The following is a 25,025-nucleotide window of genomic DNA, read 5'->3' as shown; positions in this document are numbered from 1 at the left end:
TCTGCAAAGTTTACACAGCTGGGGTGTCTCTTGTCACATCTGAACAGGGACAGCCCCTTCTAAGTTTGTCTCATTATACCCTATCCAGAGAGGACACCCAGTCCCCAGCGAGGGCAGTTGTGGTGGCTCCTCAGCCTTGCCCACAGCTGTGCCACCACCACGGGCCCTGGCATCCTCTGGAGATCACCAGCACACCTCTGCCAGAGATGGGGGTGGGTTTTGCCTGCCACAGCGAGCAGGAGGCAGGAGCAACATCCCTGCACGTTCCCCAGCACACCAGAGTTACACCCACCAGCAATGCCTCCATGCCTGTAGGTGTCCACAAGAGCTTCCCAGCTGACTTCAGCAGCAGCAGCAGCAAGACCAAAATCCTGCTTAACACTGACTGACTTGAACAGGAACGGCGCAAGTGGTGGGGTTTCTTTATGAACATTCTTGCACTGGGTCTGGACATTCCCAAATTCCTCTCTAACTGTGAAATCCCAGCAGCAATGACTGCAGACCGTGCAGTCTGTTTAGCTCATTAGCAGGATCACAGCTGGCACACAACACCCCTTCCTGACCAGGATAATGAGGTGTTCCCCATCTCCAGCCAGCCTCACAGCCATTCTTTAACCCCACCACGGAGGAGTGGAGGGCACAGGCTGCCAACACTTTGCAGCAGCAGTCAGCTGGTGGTAAGCATTGATGGCATACCCCAAATCCCCCACAGCCACCCCTCAGCCATCCCCTCCCTCACCCCAGCCCAGCTCTCTGGGAGTGGTGGTGACCCATCAAACTGCAGCGATGGACACCATGCAGTGACACAGCTTCCAGTTCCTCTGACAGCCAAGGACCCCAATAAACTCAGCGTGTTCACAGGAAGACAGATGCCACCATACTTATTAAATTCTTACAGTCTAATGAAAAACACCCCTGCTGCTTTCAAATTGTGGAAAACATAAAGTACCTCCTTGTGCCACTGCTGCTCCTGCTGCCACTAAAGGAGTTGGTTTCTTCCCCGTCTCTGTAAAGCCATTCCCCTCCAGAACAGCACCTTTCCCTTCTTTTTTCCCAGCAGCTGTTGAAGCAGAAGTTTCCATCTTAGACGGGCATCTTCCAGCTCAGGAATCCTGCAGGACATAAAACAAAACCAAATTCTGGTCACCACTCACAAAACGGACAAAATCAGCTCCGTGAAGCGGAAGATGGCTTGGCAGAGTTCAAAAGCAAATGGCAAGCAGCAAAGAATTCCTGGGTTCCTAACTCCAGCAGTGTTGCCAGTCCCAGCAGTCATAGGCACAAAGACCACAACCACGTAAAGGACTGGGTGTTCTCACAGACCTATAAAGATCAGGACCAAAAAACAACCCCCAGCTAAACTTGGGCTATACAGTAAAGTTTACAGGTCCTGAGGGCTTTCCAGGATTATAGGATAGGTGAGATGCAAATATTTAGCACACACAAAACGGATTTACCATTCCTATACATGACCTAGACCGTCCTAAGAAAAAACTCAGCTATTTTTTTTTCTTTCCCACATTGGGTGCTTATGCTGTGTGCTGGTTTGGAACCAGTGTCACGATCAGAACTTTTCAGCAATGCTTACAGATAAACCACAGCAGGTCTGCCACATCCCCTCAAGTTCTCACTGGTGAAGTCTAACAAACACCAATCCCCCTCTCTCTCAAAAAAGTTCTTCTATCCTGACCAATTGCATCTGAAAATCAGCTACAGCTTTACCCCCATTACAAATGGTAAATTAAATGCCATGAAATAGCCACAAAACAAGAAGATGCCAAAGTACAAATAACCCAGGGTTTTTAACTTAGGTTGATAAAATATAGCAGCTCCCAAACTTTTTTTCAGCTTGACCATTTTTTCTGCATGATTCAGACTTAAATGGTCTCCCAACAGCAAACATACAGGTATCCCAAATTTAGTGTAAAAACGTTCTCTTAAGTGAAGAGGCATATTTTGATTCTGAATGCAAATACTTTTGTTCCCCTCATTTTAACTTGTTTGATTTCACATGTCTCCACCTGACTCCTGCTTGTACATAACCAGCACAATTACCTGGCACTACCAGCCTCAGGCTGGTCTTGGGAAAACCCACTGCTAATTCCTCTTTCCTTTCTAATTTTAATGCAGATCTGCAATTTTTCACATGCAAATTTTCAAATGCAAATTTTTCAGCTCCTGAAATACTCTGGAGCGCACTGGCTGTTTACCTTACTGGAATTAATGGGATCAGGGGAATATCTGGAAACCAGAAAACTTTTTTTGTGTGTGCAGGTAGTTTTATCACCATTGTGCCAGTTCAAATCTTGCCTCCCTCTGCTCTGGAGGACTGACTGATTCCTGAACATATTGGACTAACAGGTAAACTCTCCTAAAAACTTTGGAGCACAAAGATTTCAGGAATTCCCACCCTGTGAGGGAACTGGTTCATGGTGCTTGTGGAGTGTCCCCACTGCCTGTGCTCTGTGTGCTGCAGCCCCAGCAGCTCAGCCCAGGAGCCTTCAGGCATTCATGGGACAAAGAAATGATGGATCTGTGGTCCCAGGCTGCAGCTGTAAACTGCAAAGCTCGCACTGGAAATGACAGGAGCCACAATTACAGGCTTTACTGATGACACAAGGCTCCAGTGAATACTGAGGTGGCCCCTCAAGGTCCTGCCCCGGCATGTGCTGGGCTTGATGGCAAACACGGGATGGGTTCCTGGGGGCCAGGACTTTACAGCGGTTTAATCCAGGAATCAGGTTGGGTTACAGACCACGTATGAAATAAATACACCCGAACTGCAGGAGTATTTGACCTAGGTCTGACAGCCTGGGCTTCTGTTCGTTAAGCAAATAAACTTCAGAGGCTCTATTACTAACCCCTCACCTGTTTCTTCTTAGTCCCTCCTTTCAAGGCTTTGCACTTTTGTTTGAAACCAGACGCTGGCCCCGCACCCCAGCCCCCCTTCTCTGGTACCCTGACCCTGGGGGCAGCCCCGGGGCTGAGGGAGCATCCTCGGGCTCTGCAGAGCTCAGCAGCCAGCGAGGGGCAGGAAGGAACTGGTCACAGGACTTGTTCTGTGAAACGTGCAGGTTAGAGCCGTATTTTTTTTCAAGAGATGCCTGAAGCAAAATCTCTACCTCCCTGCCACAGACACCTCAGTAGGGACCCAGTTTTTCAGATGTGTCATTTATCCAACTGGAATGTGACAGGAGATCATGCCTGTATTTGAAAATCTGGTCTTTGCAGCTGTAATGCTCTCTTTTCAGATGAATTATGAATTTTTAAAAATATTCAAGTGTTTGTAATAAGTGGTTGTATTAAACAGGCAAATCCTCAAATACCAGATTAGGAAAAAAAAATGCAACTACTGTAATCTCACAGGATTTAGGGTAATAAGTCTATAATTATTTTTTGCTTCGTAAAGGTGCCTGGGGCAAAGCAGGCTGACTATGAGGTTCCGAGCTTCTCCCCAAGTCAGCAACAACCAAAAGTCATTTTCTTTTCACAGCACCCAACAGCCAGAGCTGATCATACAAGCATCCTTCCTGCCAGATCCTGCTCTGCTGAGCACCTCTGCCCACAGACCAGGAGAGAGATCAGTGAGCAAAGGAGCACCAACACTGATTTCATATCCCACCTTCTGAGGGTTCACAAGCGGCCAAGAGCCAATGACTGACCAGGACATAGCACTGGAACTCTGGAGATTTAGGTCCCCATCATGGACCTGCTACAGTCTCCTCAGTGTCCCTGGGCAAAAAGCTTAACTTCTCTCTTGCAGCTGGTTTCCACAGCCATAAAATAGGAAATAGTACTTTGTCCTATTTGCAAAGTGCTTTGAGATCCTTTGAGGCACAAGGCTATGGAAGTGTTTTTATTACCAGTATAAGAAGATATATTGGTGGAGGCAGTCAATCCACACTATCCAGGAGCACAACATTCATTTTTTAAGCAATGCATACTTTGCTTTCTGTTCAATGCTAAACTTTTTCTGCTGCTCTGTGCCACACAGAATTTATAAATTCAATGACAGATTAATCTTAGCAGCAAGCCATTTGGCATGAAAAAGGGTTTCACAGGGAGCCTGCTTTTTCCTGTAAAGAGCATGCATTTAGGAGTGACTATACAGAGAAAGACCCTATGCACTTATTCAAGCACAACTCTCTGCCCTCCGTCATTACTCAGAATTAAAAAACCAGAATGGATTACTCAGATTTTTCCTAAGGTTTGTAGCCTTCTCTGCAGGAGGAGGGCTGGGTAATTGATTTTGACACTAATACCAGCACTATTCATATGCCCTGTAATATAATTCTGCAGTGACACTAAAAAGGCAGCCATCTGAGATCTGAACAAGGAAAGTGCTATATGATTTGCCCTAGACAACCCCAGCTATTTTAACAGCTGTGTTGTATATTAAAAGGGAGAAATCCCAACAGAATTAAAAACAACAAAGTCACATTTGCCTTTGAGGGAAAACAAGAAGCCGTAAACTTTCCTAATAAAACAATCCCTCCCGCTAAGTGCTTGCGGAATGGTCTGAAGTGCTGTCCGAAAATGCCTCTCTTTTGGAGAGCATCAGCCTGAGTAGCACTGCTGGCAAACTCAGGAATGAACAGATACTCATCAGCAATACCCTCTGCACATCCTTTTTTTTTTTTAAAGGCAATTACTTCCTTCTTCAGGATTGTTCTTTCATCAGGAAACCCCCTTCTCCACCCCTAGAGCAGAAAACATTTTTTTTTCCTTCTCTGTGAAAAATGAATGACCAATTTTGCCTATTTGTGCTCAAAGATTAAGCAGCACCATAGGAGTGATGCTCTCTGGCACTGCCAGAGACGCTGTGACACAGATCCAATCCTGAATGCCACCTTCAAGCCTGGCAGCCCCATGGTAGGGGCAGAAAGGGATTTCCAAAGCGTGCTCCCAGAAACCATCTCACTTCTGGGAATGCTTTGGGCTTTCTCAGACCAGTGTGTATTCTCTCTTCATTCTGAGCTCATCTCCAGCTGGCCCCACAGACAGTGCTGGTGAGGTGGCATCACCTGCAGGGGACACACTGGAGGTGTGCTGGCTGCTGACAGCAGCACCACAGCCAGCGTGCAGCTCCACTGCTGCTGGCTCCTGGCAAGACTGATGGGAACCGGGATAACCAAGGGCAGCCTCTGCACAGCCCTCACCAGGTTTGTGCTCAGGCACCCACAGGGAGACAATCAATCCTGCCACATCATCCCCATGCAGGCACAGCCCCAGGTTTGATAGCTTTTCCTGGTGTGCTGCTTTCGTTAAGATAAACAAGGACATACTCCCGCCATGTCTTCTTTTGCAGCAGACTGTGTCACACAGCTAAAGCCTTCTGAATACATGATCTACTTATGAAATTCAGCATGAGCCAGCTGCTCTGAACATTGGCTTAATACAGTGGCTGCTGTGATCCTTTTCAGTCTCCCAGGGTTTGAGCCAAATTATGTTCTCAATTACATGGAAGTAGCAGCAGTTAACCCGGTGAAGTCATAGGCTCTATACCACAGCAAAACTTGACCCCTCTATTTTCTTTTATATCAGCAACAGCTTCAAATTACTAAAGAAAAGTTTTTTCTGTCTAAATGCCACTACTAAATCTTGGGACTATCCAAACATGCTGTCTGCTGCTGAAGGACCTACAAGTATTTACAGAGTATCAGTCTCAGGTAAAAGCAGCATAAATATTAATTCAGAACTAATCACTTTGAGGTCCTCCTGACACAAGGCTTCCTATCTTGACATTTCTTTGAATGGTCAGCTTGGGCCACTCCTGCAGGGTTGATTACACATGGAAATTAGAGCAGCACACTGGGGCAGCAGCTCTCTGTCCAGGGGCTACCCCTGCCCCTTCCCCTCAAGAAACCTTCAGTGGTCGGTCCCTACCAGCTTCTGGGAATGAAGGAAGCAGAGACAAACCCATGCTGGCAGAACCAGTGCTAGGAGGGCACTGAGCACTCAGGGCTTATTCTGTTTTCCTACCCCCTACTCCGACTCCTGCTCAGAGAAGAGAAATACCAGGCTGCCAAAGAGATGGAGGAGGGAGCTGTGCTAGCAGCAAATGGGATAGAAGACACATGAGTTCTGCCTATTCCCAAAGGTAAGGCTAAAATCTGGGTGTTCACAAAGCTTTACCAAACAAGTCCAGCCCATGCCAAAAGTTGTATCACTCAAAAAAATGAAAAGAGAGAAAAAAAAAAAAAAAAAGAAAATGAGAGGGGTAAAAAAGAGACAAAAAATACCCCCAGTAGAGTTGGCAAAACTGCAATAGTTATACAGGTTCTGGAATGTACAAAGGCTGAAATCAGAGACTTAGCATCTCTTTTGAACTTCAAAAACAACATGTCTCTTCAAATCACTCCGTTAATTGGCTTTAAATTAGAGTTCTAAGTTTAATGAACAAATCCTTCGCGTACGGCATGAAACGGATACGCTTCTAGATTAACTTCCTGATCAACACCATCTGCCATTTCCATATGGCAACAGCAAACCAAAAGCACGAGGAAGAAGCCGCCCTGCAATACTGAGAGGGGTCAAAGTGCACCCAGAACTGCCTGGTGCTTGGTAGTGTCCCTCTGTAGTGCAGTAACATCACCTCCCACCAGCTCCAGAAGTCCTGGGATATTTCAGACACAACTCTGTCCAAGAAAGTGAAGAAAGGAAAAATGCAGGGTAGGAAGGAGGCATGAGGGAAAGAGGGATGTTTGCAGGGAGGATTAGATGGATGTGGAAAGAGCAGCAAGTTCCTGAAGATGACAAGAGCTTGGAAAACAAGAAATAAGGGAATAGGGGGAGGACCTTAAAGACTTACTGAAGAATATGAGTTAATAAAGTAGACAATGGCAAATCCTGTGGAAACAGAGAAGCATGGAAAAGAAGAAGCAAGAGACTGCAGGCAGACCTGATTCCCCAAGAAATGGAGATACACGCACTGCTGGGGCAGGGGAAGGCACAGCATGACATCTCTAATGGCAGGGACAGGACAGGGAGGCAGAGCACAGAGGGAAGAGAGACACAGGGAAGAAAAGTGACATGGAAGGGTCTCTGACAGAAGAAATACACCCTGCAAACACCTTCAAAGAATACAGCCTTCCAGCCTGCTCCATCACTCTTTGTACACGGAGTACCTAAGACTTTGTGTATAGGCACAAAAAAAATTAACTGCTGCAGGTGGTGCCAGCCATGTGAAAGGGAACCATCTCAAAGAGAGTCACAAGCGCTGTCCCCCCTGCTTACATGGACCACAGCAGCATTGCACTTACATCAAACAAGGACAGTGGAGTTAGTGGTGGAACTCAGAAATCATCACCATATGGACTGTCTGCAAATATTCAGCTATCTGCTCAAGAACCAGCCTTCAGCAGCTCCTGGGAGGCCTTCCAGCAGGAGCCAGTCACTGATGGGTCCTGCACAGCAAGGGTGCAATGCAGAAGGACCCCTGTTCCTGGGCAGGGCTGACAAAGGTGGAATAGCACTTGTGGGAGAGTCCTCAGGAATGTCAACCACAGGCCAGGCTACCCTAGGACACTCTGTGGCACCAAATGACAGCACTGAGGCTACTGTATTGCAACATAAATGATTTTTCCCTTTCTAAAGCCATTTACTTCCTGGGCTGCATTTATTGGAAAGGAGATGATATTGAATAGAGGAACTAACATTTCAGCCATGTTTCAGGTTTAGCCTGGTGTTCCTATTTTTCACAAACACTAATGTCACTTTAATATTGCTGCTTCATTACAAACAAGTCTGATTTATAAAATAGCAGAACATTTGAATCGTTTCCCCACTTCCAGTATATTTTCAAGTTGCCAACCTTAGAGCCTTGAATAAAAATTATCTTTCAGATGCTGGGTAATAAACAATCACGATACATCATCAAAACATGCGAACAGACATAAAAGCTCAAACTCAGACACAGAGTAGCACTGGTCCATGTCGAGACATGCAGGCTGGGGTACCTGACTTTCCCTCCTTTCCCTCAGAAGTTATCTTTGTTTCTTACTTTGGAAGAACCCAGAAGATGTAGGAGTGGGGGCTGGAGGGAAGAGTCTCTTGCGGTAGAACAGGAAAACAAAGTCATGCTTGTAATTTTACAAAACCAATCCTACATGTTTTATCATGAGAAAATTTCCACTAAGCAAATTCCAACATGCGAAAAACCGTCAAAGGAGATAATCAAGACACTCCTGCATTCGGACTCTGCATTAACATGCTGCAGAAAATATGGGAGGATGCCACCAGGTAAACAAAAATTGCTCAAATGTGATGCGTCACCATTATAACCAGTCCATGAATCTTCACTTGGGTTTTGTTTATTTGTTTGCTTTTGTTGTAAGAGTGAGAGAATTGTGGCAAAGCATCGTCTGTGTTTTTGATGTAAATCCAAAGAAGTTTTCAATTTCCTTTTACACAATTGTCTGGTTTTTTTCCAAAAACAGAACCAAGAAGACAAATAGTACCTCTGTGTGCACACATGTATCTAATGAAGTAGTATTGTTTTCATTTTAGGAAACCTTTGCACACCAAAATAGAAGAAAAAAAAAAATAAGGCAATATAGAACCCCCCAAAACTCCATCAAGTCTTCATGCTTCAACAAGAGCAGAAACTTCTAATAACTAACATGTCAGAGAAAACATCTGTGGTGCTTGGCAGCTGTACCAGGGTGGGTTACAGCTCAACAGGGTGGGTGACAGACTCTATGAAGACCAGGGTGGAGGACCATTAAACTGTTTACAACAAAATTAGACTCTAATTGCAAATCACTAATAACCTATTGACTTTTCATCAGGTTTATGAGTAAAAGATACTACAAAAGTAAATTGCACACACTACAAGAGGAGCAGAAACTGATTCTGAACTGAGATGTTTATGCAGATTCCACAGAGCAGAGAAAGGTCAGTGCAGGAGATCTGGCTAACAGGAAAAGAGGTGCTTTTTTTTTTTTTTTGACACGTGAATGTTTTGTTGGTTTGGAGGTGACTGAAGGAGAATCCTCTCAGGGTTTCACTTCTCTGCTGGAGTAGTTTGGGCACTTTCAACTCTCATGAATGAAACCCCAAATACAAACCACATGGCACTAAAGTTTAATGGGTTTGCTTTATGTAGGGGTGTGATGAGTAATAATGTCTTGTAGTGACTTGTCCATCCAGATGACATTGAATAGCCTCCAAAGCCTGGATAAGAAACCCCTCATTTGGCTCAAGAAATGAAAATCTTTATTTTGAGCAATGAAAGATGAAGGACTGCATCCTTGCAAAAATCCCTATAGCAACTAGGTTCTTTCAGAACATGTTTCATTACAAAATTTTGGTTTATTTTTAAACATTACAGTTCTGTTCATCAGCCTATTGAATTCTCCCTCCAGAGGCACACGTGTAAGCATGCAGAAGAGAGAAGCCTGGGAAGGAGACAAGAATGTAATTAAAAACAAAAAAGCAACACTTCAGTTGGCTCATTTTCCTCTGCTGAACACATACACCACACGGGCTGCTATTCCACACTTTATTCCACTCCACATATTGTCTTTATAAGACTCCAGTTGCCAGTTGAAGGCAGGATGCAGACCACATAAAATGGTTGGCAGTTCATAAACAGGAGAATGGAGAAAAATTCATCCAGATGAGAATGGGAGAAGAGTTTCTCAGAGGAACACAGAGTATCTAGGGTTGGAAAGGACCCATGGAGGTCATCAAGGTCAGCCTTATGCTCAGAACTAGCATTTGAAAACCCCAAAACTGTTGAAATATCTGACAGCTGCTTTAGTAGGACAGGTCAGAGCTATCTGGGATTTACCCATGAACCACAACAAAGCCTAGTCTGCAAGGACACAAGAATGCTGGTGAAGAAAAATTCAAAAACAACCAAGAATCCTTGCAAGGAATTTTACATGAGAAAGAATGAAATCAATACTTTGAAGAGTATTCAATTTCTGTGAGCTGTGACTCAAGTTATAAGGCTATGTATTTTTCCAGAAATTAACAGTTAAGTAAGTGGTGAATGGCAGAGCCCCTAAGTTTTCAGTAGTGCAGGTCCATCTTCTACTGAGAAAAGAAACTGTACAGTGTGGCTGGCTGTCATTACAGGGGATGGGAATAAGTCTTTCAGGAGACAGGCTGAAGTATTCAGGAGGGTATTAAGCTAATGACAAAAGACAAGGGTGAAAATGAGCACTCATTTAGCCAGAAATCAAGATGTCAAGATTAAAATTAATCAAGGTACCAAGGGACTCAAAGAGAAGAGATTCCTTAATTGTGTAGACTGTAACACGACGAACACGAGTAATAAACAAGAAGTGGAATAGCTCCTTTAATACACAAATTAGTCCTGACTGGTATTACTGAATCTGGTGGAAACATTCACATGAATGGAGAGTTACAATCATTTTGTGTATCAGGGACTGGAAACAGAGTCATGAAGTCTGTCAGTGATAAATGGTTGTTGACATGGTAAATAAAGATGATTGCTTTATACCAGTGAGATGCTCTCCATGCCTACATGGCCTAGATAAAGATTATAGGTTCTAAAGCAAGGCCACACATCTGGAAAATAATTGATTAAAATGAAAACTGTCTCAGAGATGCTGACTGGAGATGACTTGAAATTTATGGTGGGCAGACAGTGGCTGAGAAGCTCTATGGAGGGTATCAATATTAAAATGATTAAAGCAATATGTGTTTGTTTACAGAGTTTGGGAGGTTGTAATGCCTCTCTGAATAACCCTGAATTGACAGTATGTGCAGTTCTGGTGCCCACAGTGCAAGCAGAAAGATGAAAATTGCAAAGGCTCCTGTGCCATACATGAGAAAAATTAAAGAGAAGGTAGCAGAGAGGCACTTGCACAATGACTTGATCAGTAATATCAACACACACACAATTGGAAAGGCTAAGAGACAGAAATTAAAGTAGAGAAATTCAGATTAGAAACAAGGCTCCCAGCTGCAACAGAAAAGAGCACTGGATTCAGGCTGGTGCCAGACTTTCTAGCATGGCAGAGTTGACATTTTGTTTTTACAGGAGGTCTGCTGTAGTCTAAGACTTACCACAGGACATGGGTTTTAAGCACAGGATGGGTTTAACTAAAGGAAAATCCTCTGATGGTATTAAAGAGAAGGTTAGACTAGATCAGCACCATGATCCTCTGTGCACCTATGTACCAGGGTATTATTAATGCTTGGTTTACCATACCTTCACACATCAAAACATCTGCATTTATTACAATTAAATTTTACCATGTCTGTCTCTGCTGACAACTAAACTAACATCTACCTTCCAACTTCCCTATTTTTTTCTTTTGTGTTAAGACTTAGGATAGGTGTCTATGTCCTGCCAATGGCAATGTTGCAGAATCTACATTCCTTCACTATGCAGGTCTGTCTACTGTGCTACGAATATTTTGATGACTGAGAAAAATTATAAAACCATTCACCAACAGAATATCACACCATCTTCCCTTTGTGGCCTATAAGAATTCACTTAAGTTTCTTGATCTAGCAAGAAGCTGCAAGCATCAAAAGAAAAAAAAAAAAAAAAAGAATGAAGCATCATTGTAATTTATTTCATTGTCTTGTTAAAAAAGCTAAGTGGAAAACCTCCCTTCTCAACCCTAGCAGTGGTGTCTCCACAGCTGAGAGAAGACTGGGAATACAAGGAGGTCTGGTCCTTCACAGCCCTGCAGTGTCTGCTTCACATAAAAAACAAGCTGGGCTGACAAGCTGGAACATCTCCTGTCCCCAAAACTCACTGGAACAAAACACAGGCCAGCAATGGATTTCCAGCAAATGTCAGCAGGTTGCTGTGGCTCAGGGGAAAGGTTCAGGGACCACGTTGAGGTACAGGACTGTGCAGCTGAAGCAAGTGAAGCAGAACTGTGTTTGGTGATAGCCAGGCCAGGGCCGAGCACTGGAAACTGCATTTGCACCTCCTGAGCCCCCACAGATTTTCAGAGGCTCTGCCAGACTTCAGGGCACAGTGACTGATGTGCCCACTAGACACAAGAAGACTCTTTTAACTATTTCACTACATAAGACTCAGATTATCAAGGCTAGTTTGAGAAGATTCTGTAAATACTGCTTCCTTATTTGCTTTTGTTCCTTGATGCGTTCTAATTTAGGACAAAACGCAAAGGATTCATATTAAATTCTTCAGGACAGAACTCTTGTACATCAGCATGTGTGTATACACACATACACATACACCTAGTTTTAGTTATAGTTATTATTTAGTTACAACTAAACCAATTAAAGTTAATATATAACTATGTACTAAAACAGTTACAATTTACCTTGCAGTTACTGTACATTATTTCTGTTGTATACTAATGCACATAATTATACTTTGTATCCCTATCTTTTTCTGCATGCAAGCTTGTTGAGTTCTTCCAAAACAGTCAAAACAAGCTAACTTTTTTACCTCCTCTCTACAACGCCCTCCCTGCTCCTGAAGTTCCATCTATTCTTTTCTTTAATCACCTCACTCCTCCACAATCATCTTCTAAACCATGACACAGTTATTTTTCTTGCTCTCTCTCTTTTTTTTTCCCTCTTTTTCCTGGTCTGCCTTGGTCTGCCTCCCTCTGAACCCAAAAATCCCACTTGTGCCTATAACTCATTCCACCTTCCTTCTTGTTCACTACAGCTAAGCAGTACTCAAAGCCCAGTTGCCTCTGGGCTTTCTCTCCACTCAATCTTACCTACATTTTACTGTCAGATTGACCTAGTTTGGACCTAATTCCCTCCAACCACACAGAGACTTCAGTCTGTCTCTCAAATATCTCTCACAGCAGTCTGGCCGTGGTTAGAAGGTAGCAAAGGATGCCAATCTCTGTAGAAGCGGATAGCATCTTGTTTGTTATCCAAGTTTGAAACCTGGGGTGGTCCTCAGATTCCTCCAACCTCACTGTAAGATTTTGCCTCTAGGCCACCTCTGACTCCTGCTTCTTCCTTCTCAGAGTGTCTCAGAGTTTGGCACTTCCTTGAGCTTTCTGCCACTCACCTACACATCTGAACTCAAAACACCAGCCTCTAACCCATTCATTTTCATTTACAGCAAATTCCTTTACATTGGCTCTAATGAGTACAAAGCTGATTTCACACCCATTCAGAATGTGGGAACAAAGCACATTTTCCTAGCTTGTCACTTTTTTCCTGTCACTTTGCTTTACATCCTTTGATGGCATGCTCTTTTGTTTTGCCTCAGCCATTGTCTCCTCTTTCAAAGCCTATCAAAGCCTACCACACTATGCTTTCAATCTCATTGGCCTCAGGAAGACTCCAGCAAATGCATATGCACTTGCTTCCATCAGGGCCTAAATATGTGTTCTTTGAGTGGGTTTGGCCATACAGGACAGAGATATCTGCCCACTCTCACTCATAACTAGTTTTCAGCACTGCAACTATTAACTTTGGCTACCTTCTATTTCATTACAGGTCTCCATTATAAGAATTAGATCCCCTCAGAAAATCAAGAACCAGTGAACACACCTGGTTCTGTTTTTAGGTTCCACAGTTAACTCTTTTTTTTCCTCCTGTAAGGGGATAATCACTTGCATAACTCATTTATCGTAACTCACTTGTCCCTCACAAAAACGATTATACTTCTTATATCCCCCCTTGCTCTCTGCACAACACACAGTGTCAGGGAATCTTGACATTCAAAATTATACCCTAGAAATCCTGAAAAACCTCTTCAAGTATGCATTTTAATTGCTGTCATAACCTAGCACTTGACTGAAAAGCCAGTTAGCTTTTTCTCTACCAAAGAAATTAAACATCTCTTTTTTTCCCATCTCTACAGTCATCCTTTTGAGTCCAAACTTCCATAGAACTGAAGGCACAGGGATGGGGGACTTGTCACCAGCTATAGATGACCACACAACTGTTTCTAAACCATATCCATAACTACTCAACATTCGGTACCACCTTGTCCTCATGGACATTTTCCAGCCTTTCATGTATTGTGAGACAGCTCAACATAATTTCTGTCTTGGAGACAGCATCTTCACTGCAAATTCAGCATTTCACAGGTTTACTGCTAATAAATGTTTATAAATTTTTTAAAAAGTAAAAACAGAGAAAACGGATCTTTTGAAAATAAAAGTTGTTGGACATCTCCCAATCATTAGTGGCATACTGAGAAAACAGGAGATGTCTTCCCTTAGCACTGTTGCAACCAGTGATTGTTCTTTATTTAGAGAATATGTTCAGGCAGATGCCTTCAGAGAAACAGACCTGAAGCACATGTTGGGTTGGTTTTCATTGCTGCAGCCCACTGAGATTTTTAGAACACAAGACTGGGAGCTGTGAACATTCCTTAATGTTCAGTCCTTCCCTGTTGCTGATCAGGAACGACACAACACAGCCCCAAGGCCACGTGGCTGCTGCCTGGGACCTGGACACTCATGCTGTGTGTCATGGAGAAAACCTACAGCTTTTCCCAAACCTGGAAAGGTGTTTGGTTGCAGCCCTCACAGCCACGCAGGGCAGTGGCAGGAAAGGCTCTCTGGGACCGTGAGAACCGGCAGCCAGAGGAACGACCACGCGCACACGCAAATCACAGAGCATGCGAGACCTCAGAGTAAACAGTGTAAACAACTTCAGGGGAAACACGCATGGGAAGAGATCTATTTGTGAGAGGAATAAGTGATTCCTGTCCCTTCAGGTGCAGTGCAGCAGATCTGGGCTCCCAGACAGGCCCACTTGGAAGGAAGATGCTGTTGTCCCACCCCACTGTGCCACGCGGTCCTGTGTCTCTGCCAAATGGTGACTCTATCACCAATAAGCACAAAAATCATTAACTGCACTGCCTTCTTAGGAAGAGTGTAGTGAACTACAGCCTATTGAGAAATAAAGGTGCAAAAAGGTTCCATTGTTTCTAGAAAGTCCTCTATGCACTTTCCTGGCTTACCTACCCCTGCCACAGTGCAACAAAAAACCAAAGAGATACCAGAATAGCACTAAATATTGCCTAGTCTCTTTTGCTATTGTCAAAGTTGAGGGGAAAATAAACTGAAGTGACAATAAAAAGTTTTTGTAATGCTATTTTGCTGCTGTGAGAGTACATGAGGATAGAGAGATGACCAGACAGCTTTTCATTCAAATCCATCTAAATACAGAGGTAAATGGTTTTGGATTTTTAAAAATACATAATCACTAGAAAATTCATCAAAATAACTTCAAGAAAATGCTGCAATTTATGTAATAATTATGATAGTCTGAAATGTCCAACAGAAGATTTTCCTTCTATACACATTTAATATATTTAATTAAATTTCCTTTGGCTGAGTCATCAAAAATGTCCAGTTGATCAGCCCTCCAGATGCACACCATCTTAACCTCCTCCGATCACAACAGCACCCAGTACAATAGCTTTTCATGCCATCCTTGGAAAACCTCCTGGAATGGAGTTGCATCATCCAACTCATTCTGCTCTGCAACATCAGTACTAATCCCCAACATCCTTAATAAATGCAAACACACACTTTCCCAGAGCTCTGCTCCCAGTGTAGCTTACTTTTCTAGTGACCAGAAAGGTGTGAGGATTTCTCAATGCTAATAGAGAAAATGCGCACACCCAGGTACTTGCAGTCACTTTTCACATCTAGTTTTGACTTTTACTGTTCTTGGGTCCTCCGAGAGATCCAAGTCCTGCCTGTCCCACCCTCCCACATTTATTTCTCTGACCCAGAAAATCCCTCTGCTGCAGCTTCCAGGTTAAACTTTCACCTTAGACAGGACCCTCACTGAGAAAAAAAAAGGCACTCCGATTCTTCAGTCATTCCCAAAATTTCCTGATCTGCCAGTAAAACCCCAGGGCTGATGCATCTCACCTTCAATAGCCAGCTCCTTTGTTCTGCAGAGGGAACATCACGGCCATACATCCCCACAGGAGAGGCTGGAAAAATTATCCTCACAGCTGTCCTGAGAAATTTCTGCCTGTTTTGCGAACGTTTGAAGTTTGGAGGTTGATGATGACAAACACCAAAGTCATGCCATGATGCAGCAATGATGTATTCAAGCACAGACAGAACCCCCAAATTGTCACAGCACTGCCTAAGGACTGTCACTCTGCAACAGACAAATGGTCCCACTCATCCAACACCCTGTCTGACAGCAACCAGTGATGGATTCCTCAGACTAAAATACGAAAAGGCCATTTTCTCTGCCCAGTATTAGAGCAAGGTAGCAGAGGGCAAGGACTTCTGCAAGCTGGGGCAGCAGATGATCTCTTTGTGCTATGTCAGGTGAAGTGAGAAACTGGGGAGGGATTTCTGCAGAAGGTGTGAGCATATTCATTTGTAGTGAGAAAGTGCTTAGAGATCGTCAGATCAAAGATAATACAGAAACACAAATTATTACCATTAGGGTCTCTCTAGATTTGAATACTGCAACCAGAAACACTACCACCTTATTGTAGAAATACCTCAATCTTTCCTGAAACTTGCAGAACTACATGCTATTTTAATAAATGCAACATAAACATACTTCCACTTCTGAAGTTAATCACAATTGCCTTACAGGAGATTAACACCATAAAGCACTTTCACAGCTGACGTGTCTTTAAAAAAATTCCCAGAGTTAAACTTGTATAAATAATGTAAGTGACAAGGAATATAATTATTAAATGTTGTCATTTTGGAAGAAAATTAATTAGCGATAGCTGTAGCTGTCTTGTGTCTATTTAAGCAGTGTGCATCTCAATTAAAATTTAATTGCAACAGATTCAGTCACAGCAGGGAAAAGTGATGGAAATGAAAAGCAGTCTGATCCTATACTGCTGTCTACAAGAGAAAGCATAGTAGAAACTGTGGGGGAAGGGGAGGAGAGAGGCATGAAGGTAAGAAAGAAAACCCACAGGGTTGTTCTGCTGCACAGCCAGGATGCCCAGCTCCAGTGGGTGCTGCTTGTTTCCAAAGCAGGTGACTGGTATCGGACACCAGCACTGACAGGAACAAAACCAGCTGCTGCTGGAAGGACTATTGCTTCCCATCACAATAGATGAGCTCACATACCCACTGTGGTATGAGAGATGGCATCATTCTCCACACCACTGCGCCCTCTGCTTTCACCACTTCCTCCAGGTCATCTGGGAAAACCCCTAAAGCAGGACTGAGAGGGGCCTTCCTTAAGGAATAAGCAGAAAGATCCTGAAGACAAAGCCCTTCTGACACCCTAAGTCACTAGAGGTACAAAGATTTGGTTTGAGGAAGAATAGTCCCCTTTATGTGACTTGGAGAAGCAACCAGCACCCTGTACAGCTCTGGATTTTCCTCTCTATCAGAGTGACCCAGGTACTGCCTTCATTCACTTCTGGAGGATTCTGGATGTCCATGAGAAGCTGCTTTAAAGAAATTATACAGCCAGAATGAGTTAAGATACCTGGCCCATCTCTGCACATACAAGTTATTCCAAAGTATCCCTAAAATTCCAGCAGCCAATTCTCTATACTGTCCTACATCTTAACCAAAGTACTGAAACACAGCTTTTCCTTCAGCATTAATTTCTCAAGATTCAAGTTATCTACAACCCGCTTACTTAAATAACCAATTTCCATCTCAGAGAAAAGTGAGTATTGCTGTAGATGTGTAGGATGCAAATCATATTGAAGCAAAAAAACAAAAGGTGCAGAGTCCTGAGTTCATTTATGACAAGTAAATAAAATGAGAACTAAAAATGAGATGCTCTGGTCTTAAAACTTCAGCTATTTATAAAATACTTGCTGAGTGTAACATCACTGAACTGCATAAATATTCTTGAAATACTTCTGTTAGGACTTATCCAGCTTCCAAATGAGAAAAATATATTTCCTTCAAATTCCCAGGGCACATTCTCAGTCAACCTGAAAACCAAGTTATATTGTTTCTGACATCATAATTATAATGTAAATTTACAGCACTTGATCATTTTGTTGATGATGCTGAAGTCATAAGAGAATCAAACTCATTCTCCTACCAGTATACAACTCTGCCCAGTCATAAAAATCATTGCTTTCTGCTATCAAAATTAGGGACAGCAAGCTGAAATGGTATGTTCCTGTTGAGTACAGAGGTAGATAGTGAAGAAAACAATCACACTCCTAATAACAATACTGTCACAGTCTTATGAGGTTACTAAAGTATAGTTAGGACATAGCCCTAGTGAAATTAAAATTTCACTGAAATTTGGTAATCCTAATCTGGTTTTATCTTAAATACAGTCTAACTGCAGTTTCATTATCAAAGCAGAAGGATTAAATAGAAAATAAGAATGTATACGTGACCTAATATAAGAGTCTGCAGTTATAACTCTAACAAAGCCAAACCTTTTCTGGTAATGGCAAATGACATAACACTCCCTAGAGAGTGGGCTGGCTGTTCAGGAAAGTTTTCTGCAGGAAGACCATGCAGTGTTGGACCAGGTCACCCACAGGAGGCTGAGGCACCTCTTTCCAAAGAGGTTTGCAAGACTCCACTGGACAAGTCATGACCAATTTAACCTAGTGCTGGTGGCAGGTCCCACTGGGGCTGGAGGCTGGGGACAAAGAACCCCCCAACATTTCAAACCAGGACACCCCCTCAGCTTTCTGTCACCTGAAATTTCTGGGGTTCTGTGATCCTGCAGATGTGGAGATGAGAAACCTCAATGCTTTGGAAGGTCACCCAGTTAGCTAAGGATTAACTCCTGCTGTTGCTGCTTGAAATGTTCAGCATCAACCAGTCTGAGTGCCTGCTCCACAGGTCAGAGTCAGCAAACTGCAGGGAAGCTGCCACATTTACCATTGGGCCTTTCTGCTAAAACCAATCCCAGCTACATGTGAAGTAATGTGAGAGAACCTGCATCAAAGATGTAACTGATGATAAACAAGCTGCAAGCTGAAACATGACTTTAAAATATTACTTCTTTCTTTAAAAACAAACAAAAAGATATCCCTCAAATTTTTAATTGAAGAAATATTTAACTTTCAGACAAGATGATCAGCAACTTCTTTCCTTTTGTAAGACATTTCAGATTGGGGGGGAAGAAAAAAAATCCTCAGCCTAATTTACAAAAGTCTGCAGTATTTTTGTTAAGGTTATCAGATGTCTTCTATCTCAGCATAACTAAAGCCCAAAGAAAAGACAGCCTGTTCACTGGCACGTATGCTGATCTCACAGATCTAATGCAGAAAAGCACATGCCTTTGTGTACAGCACTCACACACAGTTTATGTATAAGTTTCCCAAATGTTTTCAAATACACAGAGTAACAGGGTGTAATTTTTAAAATCTCTTCTCACTCTTCTGCATATTAATATATAATTACATGCAGGTTTTCCTCTGCTTTTGTCTACTGCTAAGTGGGACTTGAGGCAATTCTTTTTTCAAACACTTTTCAGCTCACCATAAAGCTAAACTTATATAACTTCAGATCCTGAATCCGACTGCTGAGCATACCTTTCATCACATCACATTATTTGGTCTTCATTTAGCTGTCACAAAACCATTTCCTCTCGTCTACAGATTAATTACAGCCTGGTGAGGTTTCAGCACAAATACCTTTGCCCAGTGGAGCCTCTGCAAAGACACAGTGATTCATGCAGTATCTATGCCTCTGGAAGGGAAAATAAAGCTGAGGCAGGACATGCAAGCTGTGAGTGGATCCGATATCAAAAGAGCTGGAGCCTCCAGTGAACACCCAGCCATACCAACACAAATAAGTTTCTGCACGACTTGTGCAAGAGCCACAGCTGAACATGAACCACCACTTCAGTTCGGCGCTAAGCTGATTTAGCTGCACCATTCATTCATCCAGGACTAAAGATGACAAGGCAGGAAGCATCACTCAGTCATGAATTATATGTGACACAAAAAAGCCACAGGTGTGGTTTGAGACACTATGCGTGCAGCCGCCGCAGCCCTGGATTCCAGTTAATTGCTGTAAGTAACTATGGAAAATGGACAGTGGGAAACTCCGTAGAAATGCGGAGAGCAAAGCAGGCCAAGAACACTTTCCCACTTGTTCAAAGCAGCAAGATACACCCTTTAAACATGTGTCAACTGTATCTGATGACGACCATGTCAGTGTATTAGGTCTGGATGGTTAGATACAAAGGGTTGGATTCTCTGCGGTGCCAGAGCCGTGCTGGCAGCGAGCTGGCTGCTGCTGCTGCTGTCTGGCAGCTGCCTTGGGCCAGGGGCAGGGCTCTGCTCCTGCTGCTCAGCTCAGCCCAGCTCAGCCCAGCCCAGCACACTCCGATGTGGTCTGGCAGCACACAGGACACCCCGGCCATCACCCCACTGCTGGGAGCCTCCTCTGCCAGCCTGAGATGGAGGGGCTGGCCCTGAACCACAGCCACTCTTTTGGTCACGTTCTTCTTTGGGGCACGCTGAAAAGCTCCTCTCCTTTTAAAGGGATTGGAGAAAGGGAAAGAAATTAAATAAATTCAATTATCTTAATATATTTTTATATATTAAGAGTTCAGACACACATGCTACATAAACCAGAGCTTCTAATACCTGAAATGAGACAGAGTACATCCTGACTGCTGATCAGATCTGGACCAACTTTTGTGTGGTATTGACAAAGTCACTCCTGGCAAAACCTTCCTGACAGTCCTCTCCTGCCAACTTCTTCCATTGCGCAAGTGGAGCTGTTTCACCAGCTGCTACGGGCGTGCATGAGGCCACTTGTGTGGCCTGTTTGGGAAATAAGAGCTAAGCAAGGGATTACAGCTCCAGTTGAACTCATCCTTGCAATCACTGACAGCTAAATATATCAATGAAGTTGATATTTGATCACCTTTTCTCTTCAAGAGCAAAATACACTTATTCTGGTGGCAAGTCAGCTCAGCCTCCATTCCCACCTCTCCCAGTGCTGACTTTGGGGACAAAAATGTCTCTGTAAGAGCCCTCAAAATGAATGCATTTTTTGAATTTTGAACTGAATTTTCCCTTACTTCACACTCTGACATACCCAGCTGTTTTCTAAAAGACAGTATATTAGATCCTCTGAAAAATCTTGCATCCATCTGATCAGACATACAAAGCACAGAGATCTCAAGACCAATATCTGCTGCTTTCTCAGTGATATTCAGCATAATTTTTTACCTTTTGGGGGAGAAGAGCTTTGTTCTTTGGTTTCAACTTATTCCCTGCCTCCAAGAGAGGTCCATCTGCTGCATGAGAACGCTGTGGCTCTCAGGCAGGTACCCAGCGAGCTCCACCCAGCCACCAGGGATGATCCCAGCAGTATTCTGGCCTCAAAACCACACAGAACAGCTAGTCCTTTCCAGTGTGATATCCCTGCCAACAATAATCAACTGGTGTTTTGGAGAAATCACCAAATGAGAGGGGGGGTTGTTTTTTTGGTTTTTGTTTTTTTGGACTGGCTTTAAATGGTACTAAATATCTGCAGTCCTCTTCAGTAACAAAGGACACAAAGAAAGGAGGAGGGGGGAAAAAAGTCCCACTTTTTTGTTGCTTTTGCTGATTTTGGAAAGGTTCCTGGATCAAAGCTCAGAAAGCTGCAAGTTTGTGGAAGGCACATTAGCAATGCTTAGTGAGGAAAAATTAGTGAACTGTGTAAGAAAGAGAACTGAACCAAGCCAGAGGATGTAAACCACGGACAAACTTCAGGAAGAACAATTCAGCAGGAGGAAGTATGCTGAGAGCCTTCAGACAATTCCACAGGAGCCATCCCCACACTCAAACCCAAGGCAGGTCACAGTGTGAAAAAGCACCAAGAAGAGGAGATATATTTTAATTCATTAGATTGTATTTTAATTCATTAGATTGTATTTTAGAAGAAATGGAGTCTCTAGGGAAGCCATTATTCTCATATAGATGTACTCCGGTGAAACAGATGAAAAAATACCTAGACTCCCTGATGCGAGAGGTCAAACAATTACAATTTCCTTAATTTCATATCCAGTTGGGAAATTAAACAACAGAACTATGGAAGCTTTACACTTCATTTTGAGGAAAGTGGCAATTTAAATTAATTTTTTTAATGTTATAAGAATCGATGAGTGAGTAGAAGAGGGGGCTTCTCCCCAGTGACATTCCCCACCACCCTTTTTAAACAATCTTGCTCATTCAATGGAAAAATAAATAAATAAATCAGGGAACTCAAAGTCTTTCATAAAAGACTGATTCCTTCACAGACAAAGCACTAAGTGTTGCTTCTCATTAAGCTGTTTTATTTCATTAATAGTTTTCTCTGCATAACTCAACAACCTTTGTCCGCAAAACGCTTCCCAAATTTGGGAATATTATCCCCTGGAAAGAAGCAGCATCCTTTCTTCAATATATAGGAACAATTTATTGGACTGGAAAAGGAAACAGACAGGAGAGCTGTGGTCTATCTAGGCTTGGGCTATGTCTCCTCCACAATGCCACAGGTAAGTCATGGTTATGCTTTTCTAGTTCCTACAACATTAGAAAAAAGTTCAAGGGCTTTACTGATAAGAACTCACCCAAGGTCCTGCCCTTTGACGCAGCTCCTTCAAAGCCTGGAGCAAGGTGGGTTCCCACAACACAGGCTGGACATGGATGAGAGAGACTGGGAGGGTACACCAAGAAGCCTGCATGGTTTCTGCTCTGGCTCCAGTCACAGCATTCCCACAGAATTCCTCAGCAGAAAGAGGCTGCAGTTTGGAGCCACACACTGCTCCCTGTGCCACCCAGCACACGATATGCACAAAACCTGGCAGCAGCAGCCAGACCACAAAAGCTACAGCCAGGAAGAGCATGGCATTAATAGGAAACAAGCTAATGACACAGGCTCAGGATACCTAACTACTGGACAAAACCAGAAAAACACAACACAAAACAAAAAAATGCATTAGTACTTGTACCGAGACAGTGAAAATAAACAGTCTGCTGGTCATTGGAGATGAAGATAAGAAAATTAATTTAAGACCTTTTTTAGAGTTTCGCTGGTGGAAAAATATGAATTAGAGGGGATGGGTTTTTGGTCAAAATTAACTCAAGAAAACCTGCTAGCAGGGTTCAACAGATACTGCTTTTCTGAGGTTCAATAGATAATTTTTTAAAACTTTACACCTAAAACCAGCAAGTCAACAGAACTTAGATTACAGAGCTGCAAACTCTGGCACCCATGTGTGACTCTGCAGACATTAAAGATTTTCTAATTAAAGACAAGGCCATTTGCAAGACAGATGGTTCCAGTTTACTGTCAAGCCCATTGGGAGACGCGAGTGAAGCACAGCTAGAGGAGAGCAGCTCACAGACAGGCTAGACCAGGACAGTCAGTCAGTGTCCCAGGATGTTCCTGCAAACAGCAGAGAGAAAAGCAACCCAGCCAGAAGCACTGAAAGCCAAAGTAATTTTTGTCTTGATGCTGTAGGCAACTGAAGACAAGGCAGCTGTACCTACAGTTATGAAGACATAGAAACATCCAGTGAGAAAAGGAAAAAACATCAGCCTGACATTTGCAGGCTGCAAAACTCTTGGTGTACATCTGCTCAGACCAGCCTCTGGGGACCAGCCCTCCTCCTGGAGCTGCTCAGTGAGAGATTCAGCTCCAGATACAGAATAATCCCACTTACTGATAAGCAGGATCACACTGCAGAAGCCCTACTAAGCATGGATGACATAGAGTGAAGCCACTGTACAACCAACTCATTAAATAAATAAATAAATAAAAACATCTAAAATTTTATTACTTAGGCCATGTAGTAGCTGAGATACAGGATTACCTCCACTGGCTTGAGAGGTCTATCAATGGATTTGTTTGCTGTACTCTCCTGTACAAATTATCTTCAAATCTATGCCTCGTCAGCCACCACAGATACAGCCTGTTCCAGCAACCAAGGAGACAGCCTACACCAAACTGAGCCTGGGATGCTGTGATCCCACTGTCCTGCCTGCCCCCATCTTCTCCTGTGCTCACATTAATGCAATCACAGTGTCAATCAGTTCAGGGACCTGATTCAGCCAAAAAAACATTAATCTGGTAGGAATGAAAAAAAAAAAAAAAAATCTGTTTTCAGCATCTGAATGTGTACAATGTATGACCACACGAGTGCCAGAAGGGCAAAGACGGAAACACCACTGGCAACCAAAGTTGCCTTTGACCAATACCTTGCAGAGCAAAAATTCTATATACATTCTCCCACATGTAGCAGACACTGGGGCGTCTTGGTGCAATTGGAGGGGCAAGAAAAGTCCATGAATGTGGCTCCACAAGGCACCTGGGACAGTTTTTCAGCCTCTCAAAGGCAGGCACTTTTGCACTGGGGATGTGCACACATGATGGTGTCCAGGCAGGGCATGTGGCTCCAAGTGCTATCCTGACAGCATTCCTGTGAATCTGCCACTGACCAAGAGCACTGCCCCGAGTACAGCGAGTCTGAAAACTGTCTGCCTCCCAAGAGAGGCCACCAGGCAGCAGCTGGAGAACAGCAGAGGCAGGAGATGTGCAAAGCTCTAACTACTGTGCATTAACCTCTTCTCACAAGCTTTATTGTAACTATTTTTAAACCACTAATCTCTGGTTTTAATAAAAAGTGCAAATGGATAGTGCCAGGGCCAGTCAGGCATTCCTCCAGAGCTGCTCCTTTGAGGACCTTCTCCCCCTTGTCACAACAGCTTCATTTCAGGCTGCAGTGCTGGAGCTCCCAAGAAAACTTGTGCTCCTTGAAAACCAAAACAGTTAATTTTTTGTTTAAAATATAAAGTACCCTAATACAAAATATTAGAGCATCTGGCAGAGGCAGTTGAGGTTCTGGGTTGTTTTTATACCCCAGTGATAGAAATCCACGTCACCTAAACACATCTCCAACATGTCACGTCACACAAGCAGCAGAGTCTAATGACTAAACTACTAAACAGCCACGTCTTTCCTCAGCCACTTTAAACTCCCATCTCACTGCAACTACCATGATATATGGACATGATGGCCCTGCAGGCTGAGCCTCACCCTTTTTAACCCTGACCAGGCCCTGTATCAACAAATAAGTTTTACAGAGCTTTGTTTCTTCACCTGTGAAATGAGGAAATCTGTGCTTACTCATCTTTGTTAATATTCTTTTATTCGTGTTTTGTAAATGAC

At 43.3% G+C, this 25,025-nt stretch overlaps 1 protein-coding gene across 2 annotated transcripts in view; it reads right to left on the bottom strand.

The window, feature by feature from the left end:
- The window catches only part of GLI2 (GLI family zinc finger 2), a 188,235-nt gene that overhangs the window by 138,867 nt on the left and 24,343 nt on the right, over nucleotides 1–25,025 (bottom strand). For both annotated transcript variants that reach the window (XM_033065373.1, XM_033065372.1), the window contains exon 2: nucleotides 950–1,112. In XM_033065373.1, the coding sequence (XP_032921264.1) occupies nucleotides 950–1,082 (133 nt within the window). In that variant the 5' untranslated portion in view covers nucleotides 1,083–1,112. The remainder of the gene's footprint in view (nucleotides 1–949; nucleotides 1,113–25,025) is intronic.

The sequence above is a fragment of the Catharus ustulatus genome, chromosome 7 (assembly GCF_009819885.2).
Source record: "Catharus ustulatus isolate bCatUst1 chromosome 7, bCatUst1.pri.v2, whole genome shotgun sequence".
NCBI classification, from domain to species: Eukaryota; Metazoa; Chordata; class Aves; order Passeriformes; family Turdidae; genus Catharus; species Catharus ustulatus.
The sequence above is the reverse complement of the archived record's forward strand: the minus strand, read 5'-3'. Positions and strand labels throughout refer to the sequence as shown.